At 47.4% G+C, this 22699-nt stretch overlaps 1 protein-coding gene across 4 annotated transcripts in view; it reads left to right on the top strand.

Moving 5' to 3' along the window:
• The window catches only part of MEGF6 (multiple EGF like domains 6), a 317639-nt gene that overhangs the window by 199242 nt on the left and 95698 nt on the right, over positions 1 to 22699 (top strand). The window contains exon 1 of one of the 4 annotated variants that reach the window (XM_014605794.3): positions 16068 to 16476. The exons of the other annotated variants lie outside the window; for them this stretch is intronic. Coding sequence (XP_014461280.2) covers positions 16311 to 16476 — 166 coding nt within the window. The 5' untranslated portion in view covers positions 16068 to 16310. Of the gene's footprint in view, positions 1 to 16067; positions 16477 to 22699 lie in introns of those variants that run through there. 4 annotated transcript variants of the gene reach the window in all.

The raw sequence follows: 22699 nt of genomic DNA, 5'->3' as shown, positions 1-22699 counted from the left end.
CTTCCATGGGAGTTCTGTGCTACATTAGAAGAAGTAGATTAAGTGTCAAAATACCTCTCTTCACAGAAGAATGCAGCCATAAGGTTTTCAGTAAGGCTGTAATTACTGACACAGAGCACAGTTCATGTGCTTCTGTTAGCACTGGGCACAGACTCCAGACAGATGGAACTCATAATAAAAGCTCATTTTCTCTTTAATATTATAGGCCATTCCTATTAGCAGCTTGATAGTCTCTCTTCTTCAGGATATGTATACAGGATCAATCAGTACAAATGTTTGGAAGAAATTGTTTTTTGCTTGCTGTAAGATAAAAGGCCATGAAGAGATTAACACATACAGACTCTTAGGCTTCTGGACCTGGGTGGCAAGTGTTGATAGCCTTTTGTGATGTCTTCCGGGGGAGATTGTTTGTATTGTTTCATTAAGCAGACTCTGCTGTGAGTGGTTTTCATTCATTATTTAGCATCTTCATTCAATGGACAGGTTAATGCAAAATTAACCCTGTGTGCTTAACTTGAGCCTCTTGTTCTTACATATTCACATGCAAACTGTCTTAAAGTGACAGAATGAGCACTTTACATTTAACATGGTCAGCCAGCGCATGCATAACATGCATGGATCCTAACTCACAAGGTGGTAGCCTCACCTCTAAGCTCTTTGTTCTCACAAAACTTGTTCATGGCTTAGCACACATGCCATTATGTGTGCTTAATGCAAGCTTGTGAGTGCAAACACATGCACACACAGATACACACATGTGTACACACACACTCTTGTGTCTCCTCAAGGCAAGCCTCAAATAATCTCTCCATATAGTCTTTTCAGTAATTCTGGAAAGATGCATTTTTATAAGTGGATTAGCACAGAAGAATAGCACCTGGTTCTAGCCTAGGATGGTGCGCACCAAGTTGACGTTGGTATGGGTTGCTGAATCTGAATGCTTCTTGCAGGCCCCATGTTGTGATCTCTCAATTCTAACATGATTGGTGTATGGACATATAACTTATATATATATAAAACCTGTTCCCAGAAGTGCATGCTCGTAAAGGTAAAACTGATGTATGCCCTTTATGTTAGTCCTTAGATTGCTCGTGTGACCTGTTGAAACGGCAGAATCTCGTAAAATGACTTGAGAATTTTACTTCTTCTTGAGATCCACCTAAAAACAAGCAGTTGTTGGAGCCAGAGCTCCTCTAGCCCATGACAGATATCCAGAAGAGAGCTCTCATTTCCCTGTTTGACACCCAACAAACCAGAAACTCAAGCACTCTAATCACACTCCCTCTAGTTTATCGCCCTTAAGAAACTCTCCATCTTTATATAGTGGGCCAGTGGCTGCCAGGCCCTCAGTTTTTTCCAATCTCTCTCATACGTGTCCCATTTTAACATTCTTCCTTGTCCGATAGCAGCAGAAACAAGCAGTTTTCCCATCCTGTGTATTGCCTCTTTACAGGACATACTTGTAAGTATACACAAAGTTTTCCAAATCTAACCTCCTAATTTCCTGGCTTTGTATAGCTCCATGCTGACTACTCTTTCTCTTTTACTTCCCCCCCCAAAACATGTATATCTGCCTCTGTTTCTTCCTTATCTGCTGCAATGATGGTGGATACACCATTCTCGTGTAAAAGACAATCAGCAAGAGCACTGTTTTTGCTGCAGCCACTTTACCCTTGAAAGATAATGTTCTACCATGCCACAATCCCAAAATCTGCCTTACTTTTACCTCTAATTTCTCCCACACTTTTGTTCCTTTCTCTTTGGCAACCATTGGGATTCCCAAGATCTTGATTGCACCCTCTACCACCCACCACCTGAAGTTCTGTAAATTCTCCTAATTCCCCATTCCCATCATCATACTTTTCATCTTATTTAATTTCACCTCTAGCATTTCACCATAGTTCTCAGTATACTTCAGTATTCTCTCAGTTAATACATTGTCCTGAGCCACTATGTTCACATCATCCATAATAAAGTATATTTAACTTCTCCTCCTCCTGGTATCTTCACACTGCTTATCAGTTTATCATCACAAACTCCATCCCAATGGCTCCATCTTGCACACAAAAAGATAGGGGGACAGCAGGTATCCCTGTCTTATCACTGTTTCTTTGGGGAATGCTTTGGTCAAGTAACCATTCACCAGAACTTGACTTCCCACTTTACTGTATAACACTTTCACCCACCTGATCGTCTTTGCAGGAAACCCCATCCTCCACAATACTTCAAACATGAAATCACGTTCAAGAATATCATACGCCTTTTCCAGGTCTAAATTCAGTATTACTGTGTTTCTTTTCCTTTCTTGTACATGTGATATGACATCTCTCATAAACCATAGGGTCTAGGATACCCTCCCCTCAGGAATGGCACACTTTTGTTCTTCTTTAATCACATCTGCTAAACAGTCACACTTTCTTCTGGCCAGTACTTTTGCTATCAATTTGTAGTCTATGTTTAAAAGGTTTATTGGCCTCATGTTGCCTAAGATGTCTTCCTTTCCCTTCTTGAATATCAAAATTACCATATCTTCTGCAAAATTCTCCCCTGTATCCCCACCCTCCATTATTTCCCTGTATGACCCTATTATATCTGTCCCTAGCCATTGCCAACATTTTTCATAGAATTTCACTGAAAGTCTGTCTCTTCCCAGTGCCTTCCCTCTCTTGCATGCTTTTAAGCAGTCCTCACCCTGTCTCATACTTAACTTCTTCAATGTTTGTTTCTTTTCATCCTCTATTCCTTGCTTTATCCCTTCAAGGAACCCCCTCATTTTTCTTCCACCTACTCCTCTTCTTTTTTACAGCTGTTTATAAAACTCCACTGTCACATCCAACACCTTCACCCTCTCTTGTACTCAGATTCTTTCTCCAGTTTTCACTGCCTTCAGTTCCTTCCTTCTTTTCCTCAGTTTCACCAAAAAATACACCATCCTTCCCCCTTCTCCACCCAAGGTGTTCTAGTCAGAAAGATTTTCTCATCCATTTTACTTTTGAACCATTTTTAGTCCATCACCTTATGTCTTCCAGTTCTTCTTTCACTCATACATGTCTCACTGCCTCCTTTAATAATTCCAGCTTCCTTACCTGTAGTTCTTCTAGCTTTTCTTCACTTCTCTTCAACCAATAATTCTTAAAAATTCTCTTGTACTTCTCTTGATCATTGACCAGAATTCCCAGATGCTTTTGCAGTATCTATTCAGCGTCCTCCATCCTTTACACAATTTCATATATTTTTGACAGGTCTTCTCATCTTGTAATAATTGAACATTTAACTTCCACTTTTCTTTCCCCCCTACCTCTGCTTTTATCTAAACTTATTTCCATTCTCAGCATCCAGTGATTGCTGAAGGTCACATCTATGATCACATGCTTTCCAATCCCTAGCCCATTTGATATTAATATAAAATCAGTCCTCAACACCTGTCTCCCACTCAGTTCCATCCTCATCGTCACCTTCTCACTGGCCCATACATCCTTTATGCCTCCTTTTCTTATGATATTAATTAATACTTTTGATGAGCTGTCTAGATCTCCTTCCCCTCCATCCCTTCTCCTATCCCTCTCCGCAATAATATAATTGAAATCCCCCACCAGAATTTGCTGCCTACCTCTGCCTACATACACTTCTAATTTCTTAAACAGGGTTATCCTTCCTTCTCTTTCAGCTGGTGTGTATATATTAAAAATCTCTAACAGTTTCTTTTCTAACTCCACCACCATCCATTGCAGTCTCCCTTCCACAATCACTCACAGTTGCCACACTTCCACTTCCTCACACTTGAACAAAATCATGACTCCAGCCACTTGGTTTACATCCAGCTTCATACACGACAATGGACCCCATCCCCATCTCTGTGCAAAATGCTTGTACTTCCTTTCCCATGGGATTCCACACTCCTGTAAACATATTATTTCCACTTTGACCCCACTCAATGTTGGCATAATCTTATGCAGTCTCTTCCTCGATAACACACTTCTGACATTTATAGATGCAATGCACAGTCATGCTTGTACATTTAAATTACACAACTCTACCACTTTTTTGAGTCTTCTGTGTTGCTGCTTGATGCGTTGGCTTTAATCCTCCCCCTCTTCACATCCCCGAAGTCTTTGCCTGTTGTTTTATTGCTTTGATATTCAAGAGAAGTTGCTCTTTCCCCTCTCCCTCACCTTTCTGCTCCCCCTCCCCTTTCTTCTCACCATTAATCCCAGACCACATTTGCTCCAATGAGTTTTTTGTCAACCCATCTCACTCCTCTCTTTCTCTGTCTGCTTTCTTCTTTCTAAGCTTCATAGCATGTAATTCTTTCTTTTCCCAACTTGGCTGTTCTTTTCTTTCCCCTGCTCTGTCCCCATTCCTCGTCCTTCTTGTAGCATTCTCTCCTCTTTCCTTTCTCTCTCCCCTGTTTCTAGTCACTTGTTTCACTTATCTTTTCTTCTTTTTCCTTCTCTGTTGTCAGCTGTGCTGCTTTGACTACTGAAATTTCACTCTTTTTTTCCCCAGCTCTTCCTTCTTGTGGTGCCTTCTCCACTGTCATACATGCTTATTCAACATCTTCTCCCCACTCTCCCTTTCCTGTCTCTGCTGCTGATTTGTAATTTGAGCTTTGTTTGAGAAGGACCACAGACAATGCCACTGTGACCTGCTGAGATGTCTGTGGCCCCAGGAGGGGCTTTGCTGGGTGTGTTGAGTTGGGTGTACCACCAGCCCCCTGACTCCTTTTACCATAGCTGCAGAGGGACGGCCAAAGGTCCACTGATCCGGACCCTGGCTTCCCCAGCCATCCAGCTTGTGGCTTGCCACTGGAATTACAGACTTCCCTGGGGCCCTGGACTCCATGCTGTGGGTCAACAATTGTTAAACTTAAATCAGCAATAAAGAATTCATGCAAAAGCTTGCACTTATCTGTGCTCATGATTCCAGTCCCCACCATCCATTGTTCATGTGGTGGGTCCAATGTGTCCTCCTAGCAGCTCAGGTCTGGGTGCAGGCTGGCTGCACGGTTCCTACCAGATGGAGGGAAGCCTCCCTGTCTGCTCCTTGCCAGCAAGCCCTGGGCAACCTCTCCCGGGTGCTTGTCTCCCCCTGTGCCTGTGGGGGCAGGCCCTTCTGCCCCAGTTGGGCAGCCGAGCCCCCAATTACCTACAGGTGGGGGCCTTGCACCAGCCAGGGCTGTCTGCTGCAGCTGTGTTAGCCACCAGCCAGTCTGTACAGCCACAGTACAGCCACATCTGTTTCGGGGGGGAGGGAAGGGATGTGGCAGCAGCTCGGGCATGCTCCTCCCCACAGTGATGGGCCTGGGTCCTGTTACAGCCACTGTAAGTGTCCCTCTATACTGCAAATAACACACGTCAGTACTTCTTAGCACTCCTCTGCCCTGTGCCCTTTCCCTTTATATCTGTAGCATATTGTGTAAAGGCAGTATGCAGCCAGATGTCCTTCCTGCCCACACTTGCTACAGAGTTTAGGCTGTCTGAAATACATTATAAACCTTTGGTGTGGCCCTACTTGCACTGCTGATGGCAAGTACATTACCCTACTGGGATTCCTCTCATCCACCCTCATTACCACTTCAGCTGTCCATGATCCCATCCATATACTATATTTATCACGTCTTCTCAACATACCTAATTTTTTGTACATCATTCTCCAATAATTTTTCTATCTCCCCCATCTCAAGCATGTCCATGTACATTCAAATAATTATTGCCTTTCCTCTTGTCTTTTCTCCCATAATAAATTTTATCCCCTTAAGTTCTTCTCTCTTACCTATTACTGTCACATACATATTCCAAAAATCCTCATAACTTTCTGAGTTCCAGTACAAAAATTGCCAAGACTTCCAGTCAGGAAAGGTGACAAGGCTAGTCACATGTTCCGCTTGAACATCTAAAACTTCAAACAATATTTTCTTTATAAATTCATATGTATTCATTGTCTGACTTTTCTGTTCTCCTTTCTTTTAATACTGCTCTTATTCTCAGGCTTAGATTACTTGCTGCCATCTCTCTTACTTCCTTCCATCTTCTTTCTCTTTGTAGGCCTGGCTTATTCTTCCCACTAGTCTTCTTCTCCCCTTCAATCAGTGTTTCCTTCCTCATTTCTCTCTCCTGACCTCCTTTCCTTCTCTTCTCCTGTTCTTCATGTCAACTGTATTCTTCCCCTATTGCTTCCTTTAGTAAAACTTCTTCCAAAATCACCGACCCCACCACACCTTTCTTTCCTACCTTCTTCTGTCCCTTCTTCCCCACCTTTGTCCATCCTCTATAAGACTCTTGATCTTCACTTTCACTCTCCAATTTGCTTCTTATCTCTTGTTCCACTTTCCCTTCTATAACTGCCACTGTCCTTTCTAAAACCATTGCTGATGCTATTACAGGCTCTGAGAACTCTTCCTCCTGTATCCCAGTGCTCCTGGCATTGATCAAGGTAGTAAAACCAGGCCTCTGCCCAGCTACTACACTTGCCAAGGAGTGTCTGAGATGCTATGCCACAGATGGGAAGCTATCACAAGAATAGATTAGCGCAGCTCATCCAAATAAGAGATATGGTAGCAAAGTAATATATATATACCATCTAGTACATTTTTCTTCACACCACTTAAACCACATTAACCCATCCCATTACAATAAACCACAGCAACAGACCCACATTCCTGCCCACCCATCTGCAAGCCTTTCCCTGACCCAACTATACTGTCCCTTAGTCCTAGCCCTTCTTATAGGGTTTAAAATATCAATTTATTCACTGTCACTGTTGGTTCTGCTGCTGCTGTTGCTGCTGCTGTCATCATCACTGTCTCCAGGTACAGTTACCTCATTGTCCTCTTCACTGTCACCATCCTCGCCCCCTCTAGGGGGTCTTTGAAGAGCCTGTGCCAAGTGTCCCTTTGCCAGGTGGAGGTGGCAGCATCCTCCCCATCCTTTCCTACTGATTTCTGATAGTAGGACTGAAGTTCACTCAAAGCAATTTTAACACATTCTGCCACCTCAAGGTTCATGTGTCCATACATCAGGAGGTTCCTGGACTTCCACAGGGCACTTCTGACACAGGACATGAACTGATTGAAGCGAGTAGATGGGCTCCCCTTGTGTTTAGTCAAGTGCCTGTACAATGCCGCCTCTCCCCTGTCACTGCTTCACAGAGCCGCTTTATCTTGTTTCACATCTACTTGGCCTACAAGCAGAACCATAGGAGGTGGTCAGTGGTATCTGTGGTGCCTTGGAAGATTTCCCTAGGGCAGCTTGGTCTACCTTGCTGCCCCTTTCTGTGTCTCCGTGGTCTCACTGGGAGGGCTCGGTGGGCTATCAGACAATCCAGGTCTCTGTGGTCTTTCCTCAGGTCTTTGTGGAAGATCTACTCCCACATGGCTTGGAAACTCTTGCCCAGGAGCAGGTCCATGAGCGATAGTATGTCCCTGGTTCTCACCACTTCCTGTATCTTCCTGTGGTTGGCTGTTGTCGCAGGGCCTTTGTTCTGTAGTCTGCACATGCTGCAGAACCTGTTCTGGTTCTTACAGAACCACGGATGGTCCATGGACCACAGTTTTCCATTGGTCCGTGCGAACACCCCCCATGGTCCCAGGAGGTGTCCTGCAAAATATCTTACAAGGCAGGCTGTTTTGGACTCTGCGCCTGTCACCAGCTTACAGATCTGGCTCGTGTACCTTGCCCACAGATACAGGAGGATGTCTGGCATTCCCTTGCCTTTGGTTTGCTTTGTCTTATACAGGATCTTCCTAGCCACCTTCTCCCATCTGGATCTCCAGAAGAAGACACATGCTGCTCTCTCAATTCTGTGGGAAATGTGCTTAGAAGGGGGGAAGACCAGTGCAGTGTACAGAAGCACCAGTAGCAACACCACCTTCATAAGCACCATGTTCCCCCTCATAGAGTGGCGGCACATGTGCCACAGACTTAACTTCAGCTGTACCTTAGCCTCTGTCTTTTCCCATGCTTTCCTTCTGCTCAGCTCCGGATCAAATTCCACCTGGAGGATCTTGACCCACCTCACAGAGGACACAGACCCCCATGGACTTCAGGTCCCCAAGCTCACCCACGGCCCCACTCTAATTAAAATGCTCCCCCAAACTATGTGTATAGGCAGCCATTGTGCACAGTCCCCATCAGGGCCGACTCTTTTTTTCAGTCATAGTGAGCCGCTATATAGAATACATTTTGACTTCCTCTTCAGTCCAACAGCTGAGCTGTGCCTTTCTTTCCCATTTCCAATTAGTCCAGGTTTTTCACCAACCTTAAATGTCTGGCAACTATCAGCAAACAAGGCCCAAACAGCTTATTCATAATCCCTCTGTCACCCTCTCTCTCAATCAGTTATATATGATTAATGTGGCCCTGCCCTCCATGAGGTGGAGTTGGACCAGGCGGCCCTGTGCCTCATCTACATATACTTTTTTGGAGCATATCAGAACTTGTGACAAAAACACCTGGTTCCAGTCATGAGTGGGAGCTAATTAGCGGGGATCCTTTGTGGGAGATCTAGAGTACACACAGATGTATGAGCTGTGCTATCACCATGGCTTGAAACGCAGTTGTCTCTGCTGGGGCCTAGCCCAATGAAGTGTATGCTAACTCATGAGCCTTTTAGTTTTGGACTAATATCATGTATAAGGGTGTGGAGAAAAGTGTTTATACTCCTCAAGATGGTGACAGGGATCACAACCCTGGCCAGAGAAGTGGTGCTGTTTGAATACTTGTCTAAGCAAAAGGGGACTCAACAGCTTGCTTCAACCAATTCATTTCTTGCTTTAGAAATGCCTTGTGGAAGGCCAGGGTCCTACTCCTAAATGGTGAACAGACCTCGCAGTATATGCCTGTGTCAAAATGGCACTGAACGAGATACAAGGGTACTGCAAGAAAGCAGTGGAAGATGGTGGGGAGGAGATGGCAGGGATCGTCTGGAAGAGGATGGACTGGCACAGACTATTCAGGGGTGGGGCCCCTGGAGAGAGTGGTGACGGTGATGATGATGGCAACAAGGGTGGTGGAGACAATGAGAGAGAAGAAAGCAATGATGACAGTGACTACTCAAAGAACTGGGGAAGATGTAGACAGACAGGAGAGAGGGAAGTGGGGAGGGGGAGCTTAGGGCGTAGGGAAAAGTTGTGTGTCTTTGTGATGGGTAAGCAAAGGTGACACGTAGGGGGGCACGTGCCTCCCCTGAGAGTGGCCACCGCCGAAGCTGCCTCCAGCTTCTGCGGGTGGTCAATGCTCGCACCTGTCCCCACCTTGCTGCCACTGCGGCTGGTGGCATCTGCAGGCAGTCTCCACTCTCCACTAGCAACCACTGTTGGCGGCAGTGGCGGGCGGTCCCTGCTCACCACTCGCCACCACCAACACTGAGGGCAGCAACTGTGGGCTGTCCCCACTCACCACTTGCTGACACTGCAGGTGGCGGCTGCAGGCGGTACCTGCTCGCCGCTCACTGCTGCTGACACTGCGTGTGGCAGCTGTAGGTGGTCCCCGCTTGTCACTCACCACCAAGGTGCCCCCCCAGTCGTGGGTGGCATCAGTCATTCATGTGGGCAAGGGCGTTGATGATGGTCCCACAGGCACATGAACATGTGGGAGCGCAGTGCAGATATTGTGAGGAGAATGTGTATGATGTAATGGCAGTGATGTGTTTTGGACTGACAGAGGAGTCATATCAGCCACAGGACAGTGTTGGTAAAAGTACTCTGATTATATATTTATTTATATGTATAGGAATATATCTTTTTGCAAATAAAAAAAAATGCATAGTGAGTGTGGAGCAGGGGAGATACCACAATGATGGTTTTTGGTCCTAAGTCATTGTATCTACCTTCTTCTCAGCCTTGAATGACTTGGTGTAGTTAGAGGGTGAAGGCCTGTCCCTTGTACTGCAGGCAGGCTGACCCCTTCGAGAGTCTACAAATGCCTCCAAATATGAGGACCTTGGCTATACAGTTTATGGCTATGGGGGATTGCTCTTAGGCTTTCTCTGTAGCTTGCTTCTTTGGTCTTTTGGCTAGGGACAAGTCAGAATAAGGGGCGTATGAACTTCAAGGCCTCTGGGCTTGGGGTTTGTGCGTAGGATGTCTGTCATGGATTTGAGAGTATCTGAAGCCTCAGGCTGAAGAGTCTGGGAGGTAGGATACTTGCCAGTGGTTGTGTCACACAGACTTGAATGATTGCGCTTTGCTCAGTCGACAGAGTTTGGAACTAATTTGGCTGATTTGGCCCGAGACACAATTTTTTTTTTTTAAAGTGGGGGCTGGCCATGTGGAGGAGAGTAATCTTGCTCCTTATGAGATGACAGGGGTCAAGACTCTGAACAGAGAGGTGGTACTGTTTGGTCATCTGACCAAGCAGGAGCGGGCCCTGACAACCCACTCTGACCAGTTCATCTCCTACTTTAGAAATGCCCTGTGGAAGACCAAGAACCTGCTAAAGTACAAGCACACAAATCATTCAGTCTAGGGCTGTGTCAAAATGGAACTGAGTGAGATGCAGGGATACTACAGGAAGTCTGTGGAATATGTCGGGGTGGAGATGGCAGAGAGCATGAGGCAAAGAAAAGACTAGCACAGACTGTACAGAGGTGGGACAGTTGGTGAGAGTGACGACAATGATGATGATGGAGACAACCACGATGACAACGAGTGAAAGGATTAGGAGGGATAGTTGGAAGGAGGGGTAGAGGGAGAAGAGGATGGGAAGTAGATGTGGAATTGGTCTTTTGTGTGATTGTGATGGTTAAAAGTGAAGGTAATGGGCACGTGGATGTGTGGTACCATTGTTATAACGGGAATAAGGTTGGTGTAATTTTAAAGGCGTGTTTTGGACTGTCAAGTGAACCATAGCGGTCATGAGACAGGCTTGTAGAAGCATATAGGTATATATACAGAAAGTACAAACTTTCTGTTAAGGTACTCACCTTTGCTAAAACTTGCAGCAATTTCAGAAGGGGTAAACTACATCAATTCTGGATGAACTAAGTTTATGGAGGGGGGGAGTGCATCTACATGTGCAATTAATGCAAAGCAATAAACTCTGGAGCAATTTGAGTAAACTGCTCCCAGGTGCAGTATCTACATATGTGCCTGGGACAGCAGCAATTTGACCCTGGATGGAGCAGGCCCCCAGCTGGGTGGGCTGACCAGGCACAATTTATGCTCCTCATCAGCATCTATGCATGCATTTCAGTGCAGTTAATTACTCCACTGTAAGATAGTATTGACCCTAACAGTACTGTCTTATGGCAAAGTTAATTAGTTTGCTGCACTCTAACCAGCACCCATGTAGATGGTGATGCTTTACTGTGCAACTAATTAGTCTGTTCCTCAGTAAAGCACACATGTACATTAGAGCTGTGAGAAACTCGATCGTTTCTTTTTGATGTCTGTTTCGCCATTTCAAAGGGACAGTGTTTTGTTTTGTTGTTTTGTTTCGTTTTGAAGCATTGTCCCATTTCATTTAATCAAAACTGTTTTGCTCTTTTGACTCGTTTCGACGTTTCTCCTAGAGGCTATAATGGACAATCATGAAAATGCCTAAAAAGTTGTCATTTGTTGCCTGATTCGGATGCAATTTGCAGGGATGGTAGACTCCTCCCCGGGGCGCGGGCCCCGGGATCTTTGCTGGATGAGAAGAGGCTGCCGTTGCCGCCTGGGACCAGCGCTGCGCGCAGCCCACACCCAGCACTGGGGAAGACTGATACTGCCGCTAGCTCCACGCAGCAGCAGCAGCTTCCTGTCATCCAGGCACAGATCCAGGGGCCCACACCCCTGGGAGGCCTGCAGGGCTATGCCAGACTCCTCCCAGGGTGCAGGACCCCAGATCTATGCCCTGGATGTGAGGAGGAGGCCCTGTCACCTGGGACCGGTGCTCAGCATGGGCTGTGCCCAGCACTGGAGAAAATTGCTGCTGCTGCCTGTCCCAGGCATCAGCGGTAGCTTCCCCTCATCCAGCACACAGGTGGGGCTCACACCCCTGGCAGGAGCCTGGCATGGCCCAGGAGCCCTCCCGGGGGTGCAAGCCCCTGGATCTGTGCCCCGGATGAGAGGAGGCTCAGGCTGCCTTTGCCACCTGGGACTGGTGCTGGGTGCGGGCTGTGCCCAGCACCGTACAAGATTGCTGCTGCCATAGCCTGAGCCTTATCTCATCCAGTGCAGATCTGGGGGCTCACACCCCCAGGAGGAGTCCGGCACAGCACAGCAGCCCTCCTGGGGGTGCAAGGTCCCGGATCTGCACACCGGATGAACGGAGGCTCAGGCTGTGGCAGCAGCAATCCTGTCTAGTGCTTGGCGCAACCCGTGCCCAGCACCAGTCCTAAGTGGAAGGGCCAGCCTGAGCCTTCTTTCATCCGGGGCTCAGATCCAGGGACTCGATCTCCCAGGAAGGCTGCCGGGCTGTGGCAGACTCCTTCCGGGTGTGCAGGCTCCCAGATCTGTGCCGAATGACAGGAGGCTGCCGTTGCCACCTGGGATCAGCGCTGGGTTCAGCCCGCACCTAGCACCGGGCTCCATGAAGCTCAGCCCAGCGGGGAGAGGCAGAGCACAGCCCCGGCTGTGCCTGCCTCTCGCTGCCAGGCTGTGCTCTGATTGGCTCCAGCAGCCCCACAGAGCGCAGCCTGGTGGTGGGAAGCGGGGAGAGCCAGGGCTGTGCTCCCTGCCGGGCTGAGCTGCATGGGGCTGCAGAGCCTCTCAGGGCACAGCCTTGGCTCTCCCCTACCTCCCACCACTGGGCTGCTTTGAAACTCGAAACATTTCAAAACTTTCAGAACGTTTCGAGTGTCCTTGGTTTGTTTCAAAGTTGTTTTGATGCTTTTTGTTTCAAGTTGATTTTACTGTTTCAAGCTCAAAACGCGTCGAAATAGCTTCGAAACGAAACACTTGGTGAAATTTTGCACAGTCCTAATGTATATGCATCCAGGGAGTGTAATTATTTTCCTTTATGCAGGGTATTACATGTATGTTTATTTCATGGTCGGTGTTTTCAAATGTGTCCCTCATTTCCACGTGCACAGACAGAATAAGGTCTGACAACAAGGAGGAGGGAAAGGGGCTGCAGGGGAAAGAAGTTGGGGCGGTAGAAGGTAAGGGGGTCACCTGACCTCCAACCCCCAATTTTATATTCCCTTCTGTAGCAGTGGGAGGGGGACAAATTTAAGGTAAACCTCCAATCATTAGATTCCTTCAAATCTAAAATGATAACATTATAAATTAATTATAAATTCATTATAACAAATTGATAACTTTTCCATATGTAGAATCTAATTATTGGGGGGCTGTCATATATTCAGGGTTGGAATTGCTGTAGTTGAATACATATGATAGTTAAATCTGTATGATCTACTTCAGCATTTCCCAACCGGTGTGCTGCAGCATTTTGGGCTGGAGCCAAGCCCCCTGCCTGGCTGGAGCCACACACCCCACCTGCTGCTGCCATGGGCGCACAGACACGGCTCCAGCCCAAAATGCTGTCTGGCTGGCCGTGCACCACCCCCCCGTCAGTGTCCTTCTCTTCTGCCCCCTTTATTTAGGTAAGTGTGCCATGGGGCAAAAAAGGTTGGGAAATGCTTTTCTATTTAATGCTTGCCTGTCTTGTGAGACAAGAGCACCAAATAGTCTCTGCTGTGATATAAAGGAGGTTGTTAAAAGGTGGTCTAAGGCCAACATTTCATTTCATGTGGTCACTGAACAGTTCCTCATCAGCACCCAACCTCTTGATGCCCTACTCAAGGAGACATGGCTACAGATGTGGAACAAGAGGCTGAAGAAAATACCTGACAGTGAAAAAATAGGCAATTCAGTCCTTGCCACCAATGCGTGACAAACCATGACAAAGGTGGCAATGTCCCAGCTGCCAACATACCAGAGTTGGACGCTTCAAGGAACTAATGAAGAAGTCTAGCTATACCATGGGTTCAGCCACATGTGACTGCAACCTCAGACTATGCAACACCTGCTGCAACACCTGCTTGAAGGTACAATGAAAGATCTTGCAAAGCACTGTAAACAGTCAAAGTGGTCAAATGTGGTGTAGAGGCACAAGAAGAAGACTGAAAAGTTGTTTACAGTTTTTGGTTATCAGTGCTACTGACTAGTGCTACTGACCTAGACAGAAAAAAGCAGGTCAACAGATGTGGAGAATTTTGGCAGATGCAGCAGTGAGTTTGTATGCCTCATCTACCTTTGGGTATGAATACGGTACTGGAATTACAGATGCTGTTGCAGTCATTGCACATACAAATGGCAACTTCACCCAACTGGTGGATTGCACAATCAATTATTCACATGCATAGCTGTAGTATTTGTCTGCAAAACAGTGTGGACAAAACAACCAGCAACTTTGTATGCAAAATTCTCAAGCTGACCCAGAACCTTAATCAGAGCCATCAAAACGCTGTTCAGTGCTAATCTTACAGAGCATTTCATATGAAACATGATTCAGTACTGGCAATGAGTACTTGCATCCTAGACTCACATAAACAGAGTCTCCCCAAAGTGTTCTTCTTTTATTATTTATTTAACAAACCAAAAATATATACCTGTACATCTGTCAGTAATACAGTTGGCCAAAAAACTGATGGGGAATCATTGATTTAATTAATTATTGATTCCCTCTTTATGTCTTTGGGAGTTGTCTGCAAGCAGCTCTTGATTTTTTTCCTCTCAAATGTATTCATTATTCCAAATTATTTCCTGAATGTTTACCACAAATACTATGTGCAAGCAGTCTATTTGGCTATCAAGAAACTCAAACAGTTTCAATTTGGGATATAATACGTTTTTGTTTTCTGACTGGATAAGCTGTCCTTTGCATCAGGAGCAATATTCATGACTGTATATTCACATTTAACTTCCAACAGATATTCTGCAATTTAACTTTGTTTCAATTAATGTTTCTGCCAGCAAATGGCAAACACGAGGTAATGAAGTCAAACAAGTGAGCTTGTTTTAAATCTCGATCCGTTATTTGCAAAATATCTTTCCTCCCAATATTTGCACAGTTCCAGTCATAAACCTGAAGTCTGCTAACAACCCTGTAATGAGTAATGCCAGGCAGGAGGTGGTTTTTCCATGCAATGGAAATTGTGAAAACATGTTGCTCTTTTCCCCTCAAGGAATCCATTTCTAAGCATGTGGAAGAGAAAAAAACGTGACTAGGAACAATCAGGATGTTGGAGACTGAGTTTATTCTTGGGTCCTCAGGGGCGGAGGGTCATTTCTGACCAGAAAATCCATCCTTGTTGAAATGGATACATACATTTCTAGAGAAAGTACTGGCTTGAAAAATCAACATTTTCCAATGAAACAACATTTTATTGGAAAATTCCCAACCAGCTCTATGACTGATATATGGGGATCATTGTCATGAACTGTGCACCTCAATTATACTACAACTTTTTTTGTGTGTTTGAGCTCCCCAGCATTGATTTTTTTGTGCCCAGATCATCAGCTGCCCTAACAAACCCAACCATCTCTAGGATGTTTCAATTTGCATTGTGCCCTGAAATCACATAAATAGTAGTATGATTTAAGCACTCAAAGGAGCCCACCTTGCTTTTTTTTTTTGGTCAGGGATTTTGTTCCTAAAAGAGAAGCCTCACTTCTCATTCTGCAAGGTAAGAGCATCTTGGGAGCTTGTGCTCTGCAGTGACTAGGAGTGTCAAAGCTGGACTTTCCAAAATGTGTTGTTGATTTAAAGCCCAGTCTCCTGTCCCGCACACACACATACACACACCTCCTCCCCAAACTCTGCTTTTTTTTCCTTTGTTAATATGGCCAATTATAGAACTCCAGCTTGGCCCAGGCCCAGCATTGCAATAATGCCCTGGAGCTGTCAGCCAGGAATTTTTTTGGTTTCTTTCAGTTTGTGTGGGTTTTTTGTGGAATGTGATGTCACGCACACATTTTGGCTCTGGACAGCAACAAATCCAAGCAGGGGAGGGAGGGAGAAATGGGTGTAGAAAGGGGGAGAAACGCTGACTGGGCTTGGTCTTTACCTGCAGGGGGCGGGTTGAAAGCTGAGAGCATAAAAGGGAAGACGTGTGGGAGGGCTCGGAGGCAAGCTCGATCCCAAACTACATATGTTGTTAGGAAGCAGTAGCTATTATTACAACAGCACGTTGTGCATCTGGGAGTTTCCGCAGGGCAGCTTGGCTCTGTGTGTGGCTTGCCCTGTGGAGCGCAGCCCCATTCTCTGGTGGCCGTGTCTGAGTTTTGCTTTTGCTTTTTCCCCTTTTGTAACTTGACATCGCTGCCTCTCCCACCACTTTGGGAGCCCGGGCTTTTGTGTGTTTGGTTCTTTTTCGTATTCAGCATGGGACAGGAGCAGAGGCATTTTTGGATGGTGCATTGGTGCCTGTGCTTTCTGGGCAGCATCCCAAGTGCTGCTGGCAATCACTACCGCTACCTCTGGAAAAACTGTTACCCCTGTTATTTGGGGCACATGGGGTATGGAGTTGGCCATGCTGAGGTGAGGCCAGGTATGTAGTCCTGCTATCTTCACCATTACAGGGAAGCTCTCAGCTGGTCCACAGCTGAACAGTGAACCTATAAGAGGTGAACTTGCATTGCTTTGATTCATAGCCTATAGACAAGTGACTAAACCACGAAGTGTGACTTTCACCCTGTCAGCTCCTGAAATCATAGACCAATGACCTGGCTGTACATCTGCTTGTGTTTGCATGGAACTTTCCCTTTGTGTACTCAGATGCTGACTTTAATGGGCTTTTTTGTTTTTCAGTGCAACTCGGAGCAGAGAGGGACAGCTTGAGGAGTTTCTTCTCAGTCGGTTGCTAGGAAGTTATATGACTCTTGGCTTTAGGCTGGGAAGAGAACTGCTGGGCAATATGCATGTGAAAAATGAATTAGCGTTTTATAGCCAGTTGCCTTGATGTGAGTTTTGCAGGTCCCAGAGGGATATCACTGAACAGTCTTGGGCAGCAAATAAAATCTGACACTGCTTTTTCTGCCCAAGGGACTGTTGCAGCATGCCTCGGTTACTTGGCCGTGGTATGATGGGGCAGGGCTGTGATACTTGGGGTCATTTCATGTCAGGGGGAATCCTTTTAGAGGGTTATTTTTCCTAGCAGCAATTGGAAATCAAACCCAAAGAAGCATAGCTGCTATGTGCACACAACTAGTGTGTGCTGTGAAGAGAGTCACAGGCTGAAACATGCTGCAAATTGCATCTCTGTCTTTAAAGGTTCTGAGTGATGGGTGTCTGCTAAAAACAACTTCACAATGCATGTCGCAAGCCTACTGTGAGGTGGGTATGTCCTAGCAGAGCTGACTTAGTTGTTCAGCCGTTGAAGTGGGGAGTGTCACACAATGTCTTATGTGATTGCAAGTGTTCAGAGCACTCTCTTGGCGGTAACCTAGGTGGTGTTGTCTGTTCTGCTGGTCTGAGCACTGCAAGTGCTGGAAGAGTTGACAGCTCGTGTTGGGCACTGGTCCTAGTATGCCAGAAAGAGTGATCAGCTTCTGTGTTTGCATCCCATGAATCAAGTAGGAAAAGAAGGCAAATGCTGCCTTGACATAAGGGTGTGATTTCTACTGATGCCAATCAGAGATTCATGTTCTCACACCAGGCCTGAGTTTAGCCAGTCTCTTTGAGACAGAGAAGTCATTCACGTTCTTCAAAAATCCTCCAGCAGGCATGAATTAGCAATGGCTTCATGATTGCTGATTTATGTATGGTAGTCAGAATTGTGAAAAGATAGGGAAGCAGTGGGATAGTTCTTTTCTAGTACAAGGGTGACTCTCATTTCACATGGGAATTTATGTGTGTGCATGTGCATATTTCTCCTTGTATGTGTACATGTACATACACATGTGTGTGTTTGTGTGGCCAGCTAACTTGGGTGATCAAGGGTGAGACTGCTTGAAAATTCAGGAAATGCATATGTGGAGTCTGCAACACACCAAAGGCTTGAAATTATAGATATGTGTGGCATAAGCATTAGGGGTGTGCGAAGCGGGCCCTATTCAATTCGGATTGGGATTCAGCCCAAATCAGGGACAGTGATTTGATTCATTGATTCAGATCACTGTCCCTGATTCGATTCAGCCAAACCTGAATCTGAAGATTCGAGGCTGATTCAGGGAATCAGCAATGTGGACATAGACACAGCTTTAAATGTTTTTTCTACATACCTCAAGGTACTAGCATGGCTTGTGAACGCTTCGATGCTGGGGCAGATGGAGGGTCCCACAGGAGTGCGGAGGTGCCTCCCACGTTCTTGGCCACGAATCTGGAAGTGGACCGAAAGTACTCTCCACTCCACCCACCTACCCAGTGCAAGTGGTCAAATGGGTGGAAGGCAGCTGGGAGTTTCAGCTGGGCAATCTGGAAGTGGACCAGAAGTACTTCCGGTCCACTTATGGGTCTTCTGGGGAGTGTACCGGGGGCCCCCCCCACACCCCTCCTGGGCTTGGTGATTGGCTGCGGGGGGACCCCAGGTGCCACCCCGGACCCAGGAGGCATCAGTCGCCAAGCCAGGGGGGCACAGGGGGGCCCCGGTGGACCTGGTGCTTCTGGTCCACTTCCAGGTCTGCTGCTGAGCACGCTGGGGAGTCCCCCCCCCCCCCTTCTGCGGGACACTCCATGCGCCCCAGCATTGCAGCATTCACGAGCTGCCTGCTACCTTGAGCTATGTAGAAAAAACAAATCTGTGTCTATGTCCAAATTGCCGAATCTTTCCAAATCTCTCTGAACCAATTCTGAGGGTTCCAATTTTATTTGGAGACATTAAAGGGTCCTCTGATTCGATATGAATTCAGAGGTTTGGCCACCGAATCAGGCTGAATCTCTGCCAAATCGAATCAGGGACCGAAGCTTCACACAGCCCTTATAAGCATCAAGGCATGCACTATCTCATCCCAAGATAATAGGGATACATTGTGACCCCATGCTGGTGTTTGTGGAGGTGATACTAATGTGTTTGCTAGACATCACACCTTTGGAAGCTGGGTGTGTTGTTCCTCCGCTGTTTATGGGCCAGCTATTTTTTTCAAACTCAGAGCATGTGGAGCAGGAGTGGGCAAAATATGGCCTGCGGGCCAAATCTGGTCCACCAACTGATTGTATCCAGCACGTCGAAAGTGCCCACCAAATGATTCGATCTGGCTCGTGGCTGTCCCCATGGCATTCCGCGTCGGGCCAAACCCTGCTGGGGAGCTCTCACCCACTGACCCGGCTTTGGCCAGCATGCACAGCCTCCAGCGGGGCTGCTTCCCATGTGGCTGCAGCCACCTGGGTGCTGCTGCGCTCCCTTCACATCCAGCGGTGGATCCTCCTCCTGCTCCTTCCTGCTGCACCACTCTGGGCTGGGAGGAAGCTTTAGCTGGGCAGCTCCTGCCCCAGCACATGGGGCTTTGGCTCCAGCTTCAGACTGCCCTCCACCCACCCACCCAGTGCAAGTGGCCAAATGGGTGGAAAGCAGCTGGGAGTTTCAACTGGGCAACTCTTGCCCCAGTGTGAGATTCCAGCTGAAACTCCCGGCTGCCTTCCATCCTCTCGGTCGTCCATGCTGGGTGGTCAGAGTGGATTGAAGGCAGCTGTGAACTGGAGCCAGAGCCTCATGCACTGGGGCAGAAGCTGCCTGGCTCAAGCTTTTTCCCATCCTGGAGTGGCACAGCAGAAGCAGGAGGAGGAGCTGCCACTGGAGGTGAGAGCAGAGCATCGCCCAGGCAGTTGCAGCTGCACTGGGAGCAGACCCACCAGAAGAGGTGAGCGTTGGCCAGGGCTGGGTTGGAGCACAGAGCAGCTGCCCTGGGCAGGAGCGGCTGGGGCTCAGACCTGTGTGCAGTGCTGCAGGGGCAGCAGTGGATCACACCACTCTAGTGAGCTCTGCATGTGCCCTTGGCTCCCTCTTCCCTCTCTTCACCCCCGGCCAGCTCCTGGGATCTAGCATCCAGGCAGCTCCCCCCACACACACATGCATCCTCCCACACACATCCCCACCATAGGGCAGGGCCCACCCCATGACCCTGTCCCTTGATCCTGGCCTTGCTCACCTGTCTTGCTCTCAAATACCACTCTTGGCCCCTTCCATGGCCCCTTCCCACACAGGGAGTTTTGGTGAGCTCTTGCACTGGTGGGGAGAGACACAGGTGTGCAGGGGGGTGGGTGCTGACCCAGCCCACGACAACTTGTCAAAACTCTCTCTGTGGCTCCCGGGCCCAAATAATTGTCCACCCCTGATGTGGAGGGTCTCCATCCGATTCTGTAAGTTTGTCAGATTTCACCAGCTCCAGCCCACCCCTACAGAAAGTAGGAGCTGTCCCCACTGCTCCTGCTGTGGTCACGTTTTGCAAAGACATCTGAGCCGCCAGCTCAACAAGATTCCATGAAGGAGAAGACTATCCGTTAAAGAACTGCCTCTTCCTTTCCTATTACATCACAGGCCTGATCCTTATCAGTTCCACAAATGCGTAACCTCATACATATTAGGCTTGTGCGAGTCGGCAGTAATCCAATCCGGCTTCGGATCCGGCCGCTTCGGATGGCAGTGATCTGATCTGGAGCTCCGGACCGGGTTTCTGCCTTGATCCAGCTGAAGTGGCTCTGAAGCTTCGGAGCCGCCTCGGAGATCCAGCCATAGGGTATAATGGGGAATCAATGAAATATTTATAACTTTGTTGTTTTTTTGTCTGATTTTGATGAAACTTGCAGGGATGGTAGCCTCTGCTGAGAGCATGAAACTTGCCACGTTTCAAGAAGTTTGGTGCAAGGGCTTGGAAGGAACTGTACCCCAAATTCTTGAAAGATCACGTCTATGTGTTACAACACAGGGGGGTCAAAACTGCAGAGCTGGTAGCTCTTACTGAGGCCACAAAGCCTGCCAAGTTTCGAGGAGATCAGTGCAGGGGTTTGGGGGGAACTGCCCCTCAAGCTGTGGACAAGCAAAACTGGTGCCATGGGTGACACCGTGTGTGTTAAGGCCCGGCGGGGTGACAGCTGCAGGGATGGTGGCCCCTGCTGTGACACCTGCCAGCTGCGGAGGAGATCGGTGCAGGGGGGCTCTGGGGCCCTGCACCCCTAGCTGTTGACAGACAAAACTCATGCCAAGACTGTCTCTGTCTTGGGGCAGGTGATTGTATTGATTCTTTCCCCTCCTTAACCTGGTTTTGTAGGTGCTAATTGATGCTCGTTAAGTCGTTATGTAGTAGCTAGGTCCTGTGTATTGAGCTGGTCTGAGTCCCTGGTCCCTGAGAGTGAATCATGATTGATTGATTGAGAATTGGGAACACAGCACCTTAGCAGCCAGGCCTGCAGCAGTGTCTTCCCTCCCCGCCCCAAGACACAGTCCCACAAGCACCCATAGCCTGAGTTTTGCTTGTCTGCAGCTTTAGGGGCAGTTCCCCCCAATCCCCTGCACTGATATTCTTGAAACTTGGCAGGCTTTGTGGCCTCAGTACGAGCTACCAGCTCTGCAGTTTTGACCCCCCTGTGTTGTAACACATAGACGTGACAGGTGTTTTGCTTTCAAGAATTTGAGGTACAATTGCCCTCAAACCCCTGCACCAATCTTCTTGAAACTTGGCAGGCTTTGTGGTCTCAGCATAGGCTGCCACCCCTGCAGTTTTCACCCCGCTATGTTGTAATGCCTAGACGTGACATGAGTTTTGCTTTCAGGAATTTGGGGTGCTGTTCCCCTCAAACCCCTGCACTGATCTTCTTGGAACTTGGCAGGTTTCATCCTCTCTGCAGAGTCTACCACCTCTGAAAATTTCATCCAAATTGGACAAAAACCAACAAAGTTATAGATATTTTATTGTTTCCCCATTATACCGTATGGCCGGATCTCCGAGGCAGCTCCGAACTGCTTTGGGAAGCCGAATGAGGCCAGCGCTTTGACCCCGAAGCATCTGAAGCTTCTCCGGATCCGAAGCTCTGTCCAAAGCTTCTCACAGCCCTAATAAATACCAGTTGAGCTATCCTGATCCCCTGGGGGCAGGCAAGATCTGCTGGCAGCCTTGTGTGCTTGGTGGACCTCCACACCCAGCTGCTTCTCTGGAGTGTAGTTCAGGTCTGGCAAGCAAGGCACCAGAGAGCTTTTGAGCCCTGGCTTTTGGCTACCCTTCCCCAAATGAGGACAATGCCATTAAAAGAGCTTTGTTAATATAAGTTCATAATAGTTTGACTGGGAAATGGTCATCTATGTAGCCTCCAGCCTTTCTTTTGTGGGTGGTTGTTTCTTCTTCAAGACTGAGACTATGGGGGTCAGACAGCCAGACTTATTCTCTTGTAAAGCAGAATGAGATAGATCAAACAAATACTACTTTTTTTCAAGAGATTATGTCTGGCCCTCCCCCATGGCTGAGAAGAACCAATAGCAATGGTTTCCCAGAAGAGTGAAGGTACAGGAGAAATGCATAGGAATTGCCAAAGCAAAACTTACACCTTAAAAAAGAAAAGGAAAAAATATTTTCTCTTCTTACACCTTCAGAGAAGTGAAGTATTGGTCTGTTCCAACGTGGGCCATCTCTTCAGTATGTCTGGCAGAGCTGTGGGGTTATTCTTGGTAGAGGTATTGGAAAGAAATCCCTTTCCATATCTTTTCTGGCAGAGCTGAGGTTTTTTTCTTCCCAGGAGATGATTCTGTGTCAGAAATGGGAGTTAGATTTCTGAACCTGTCATCCTCCAAGATGCATTGTTCAAAACATCTAGTGGTAGTAATTTTTCCCATGACCATGGAAATA

This window comes from Alligator mississippiensis, chromosome 13 (assembly GCF_030867095.1).
Source record: "Alligator mississippiensis isolate rAllMis1 chromosome 13, rAllMis1, whole genome shotgun sequence".
NCBI lineage: Eukaryota > Metazoa > Chordata > Crocodylia > Alligatoridae > Alligator > Alligator mississippiensis.
This window is presented reverse-complemented; position numbering and strand designations above follow the sequence as displayed.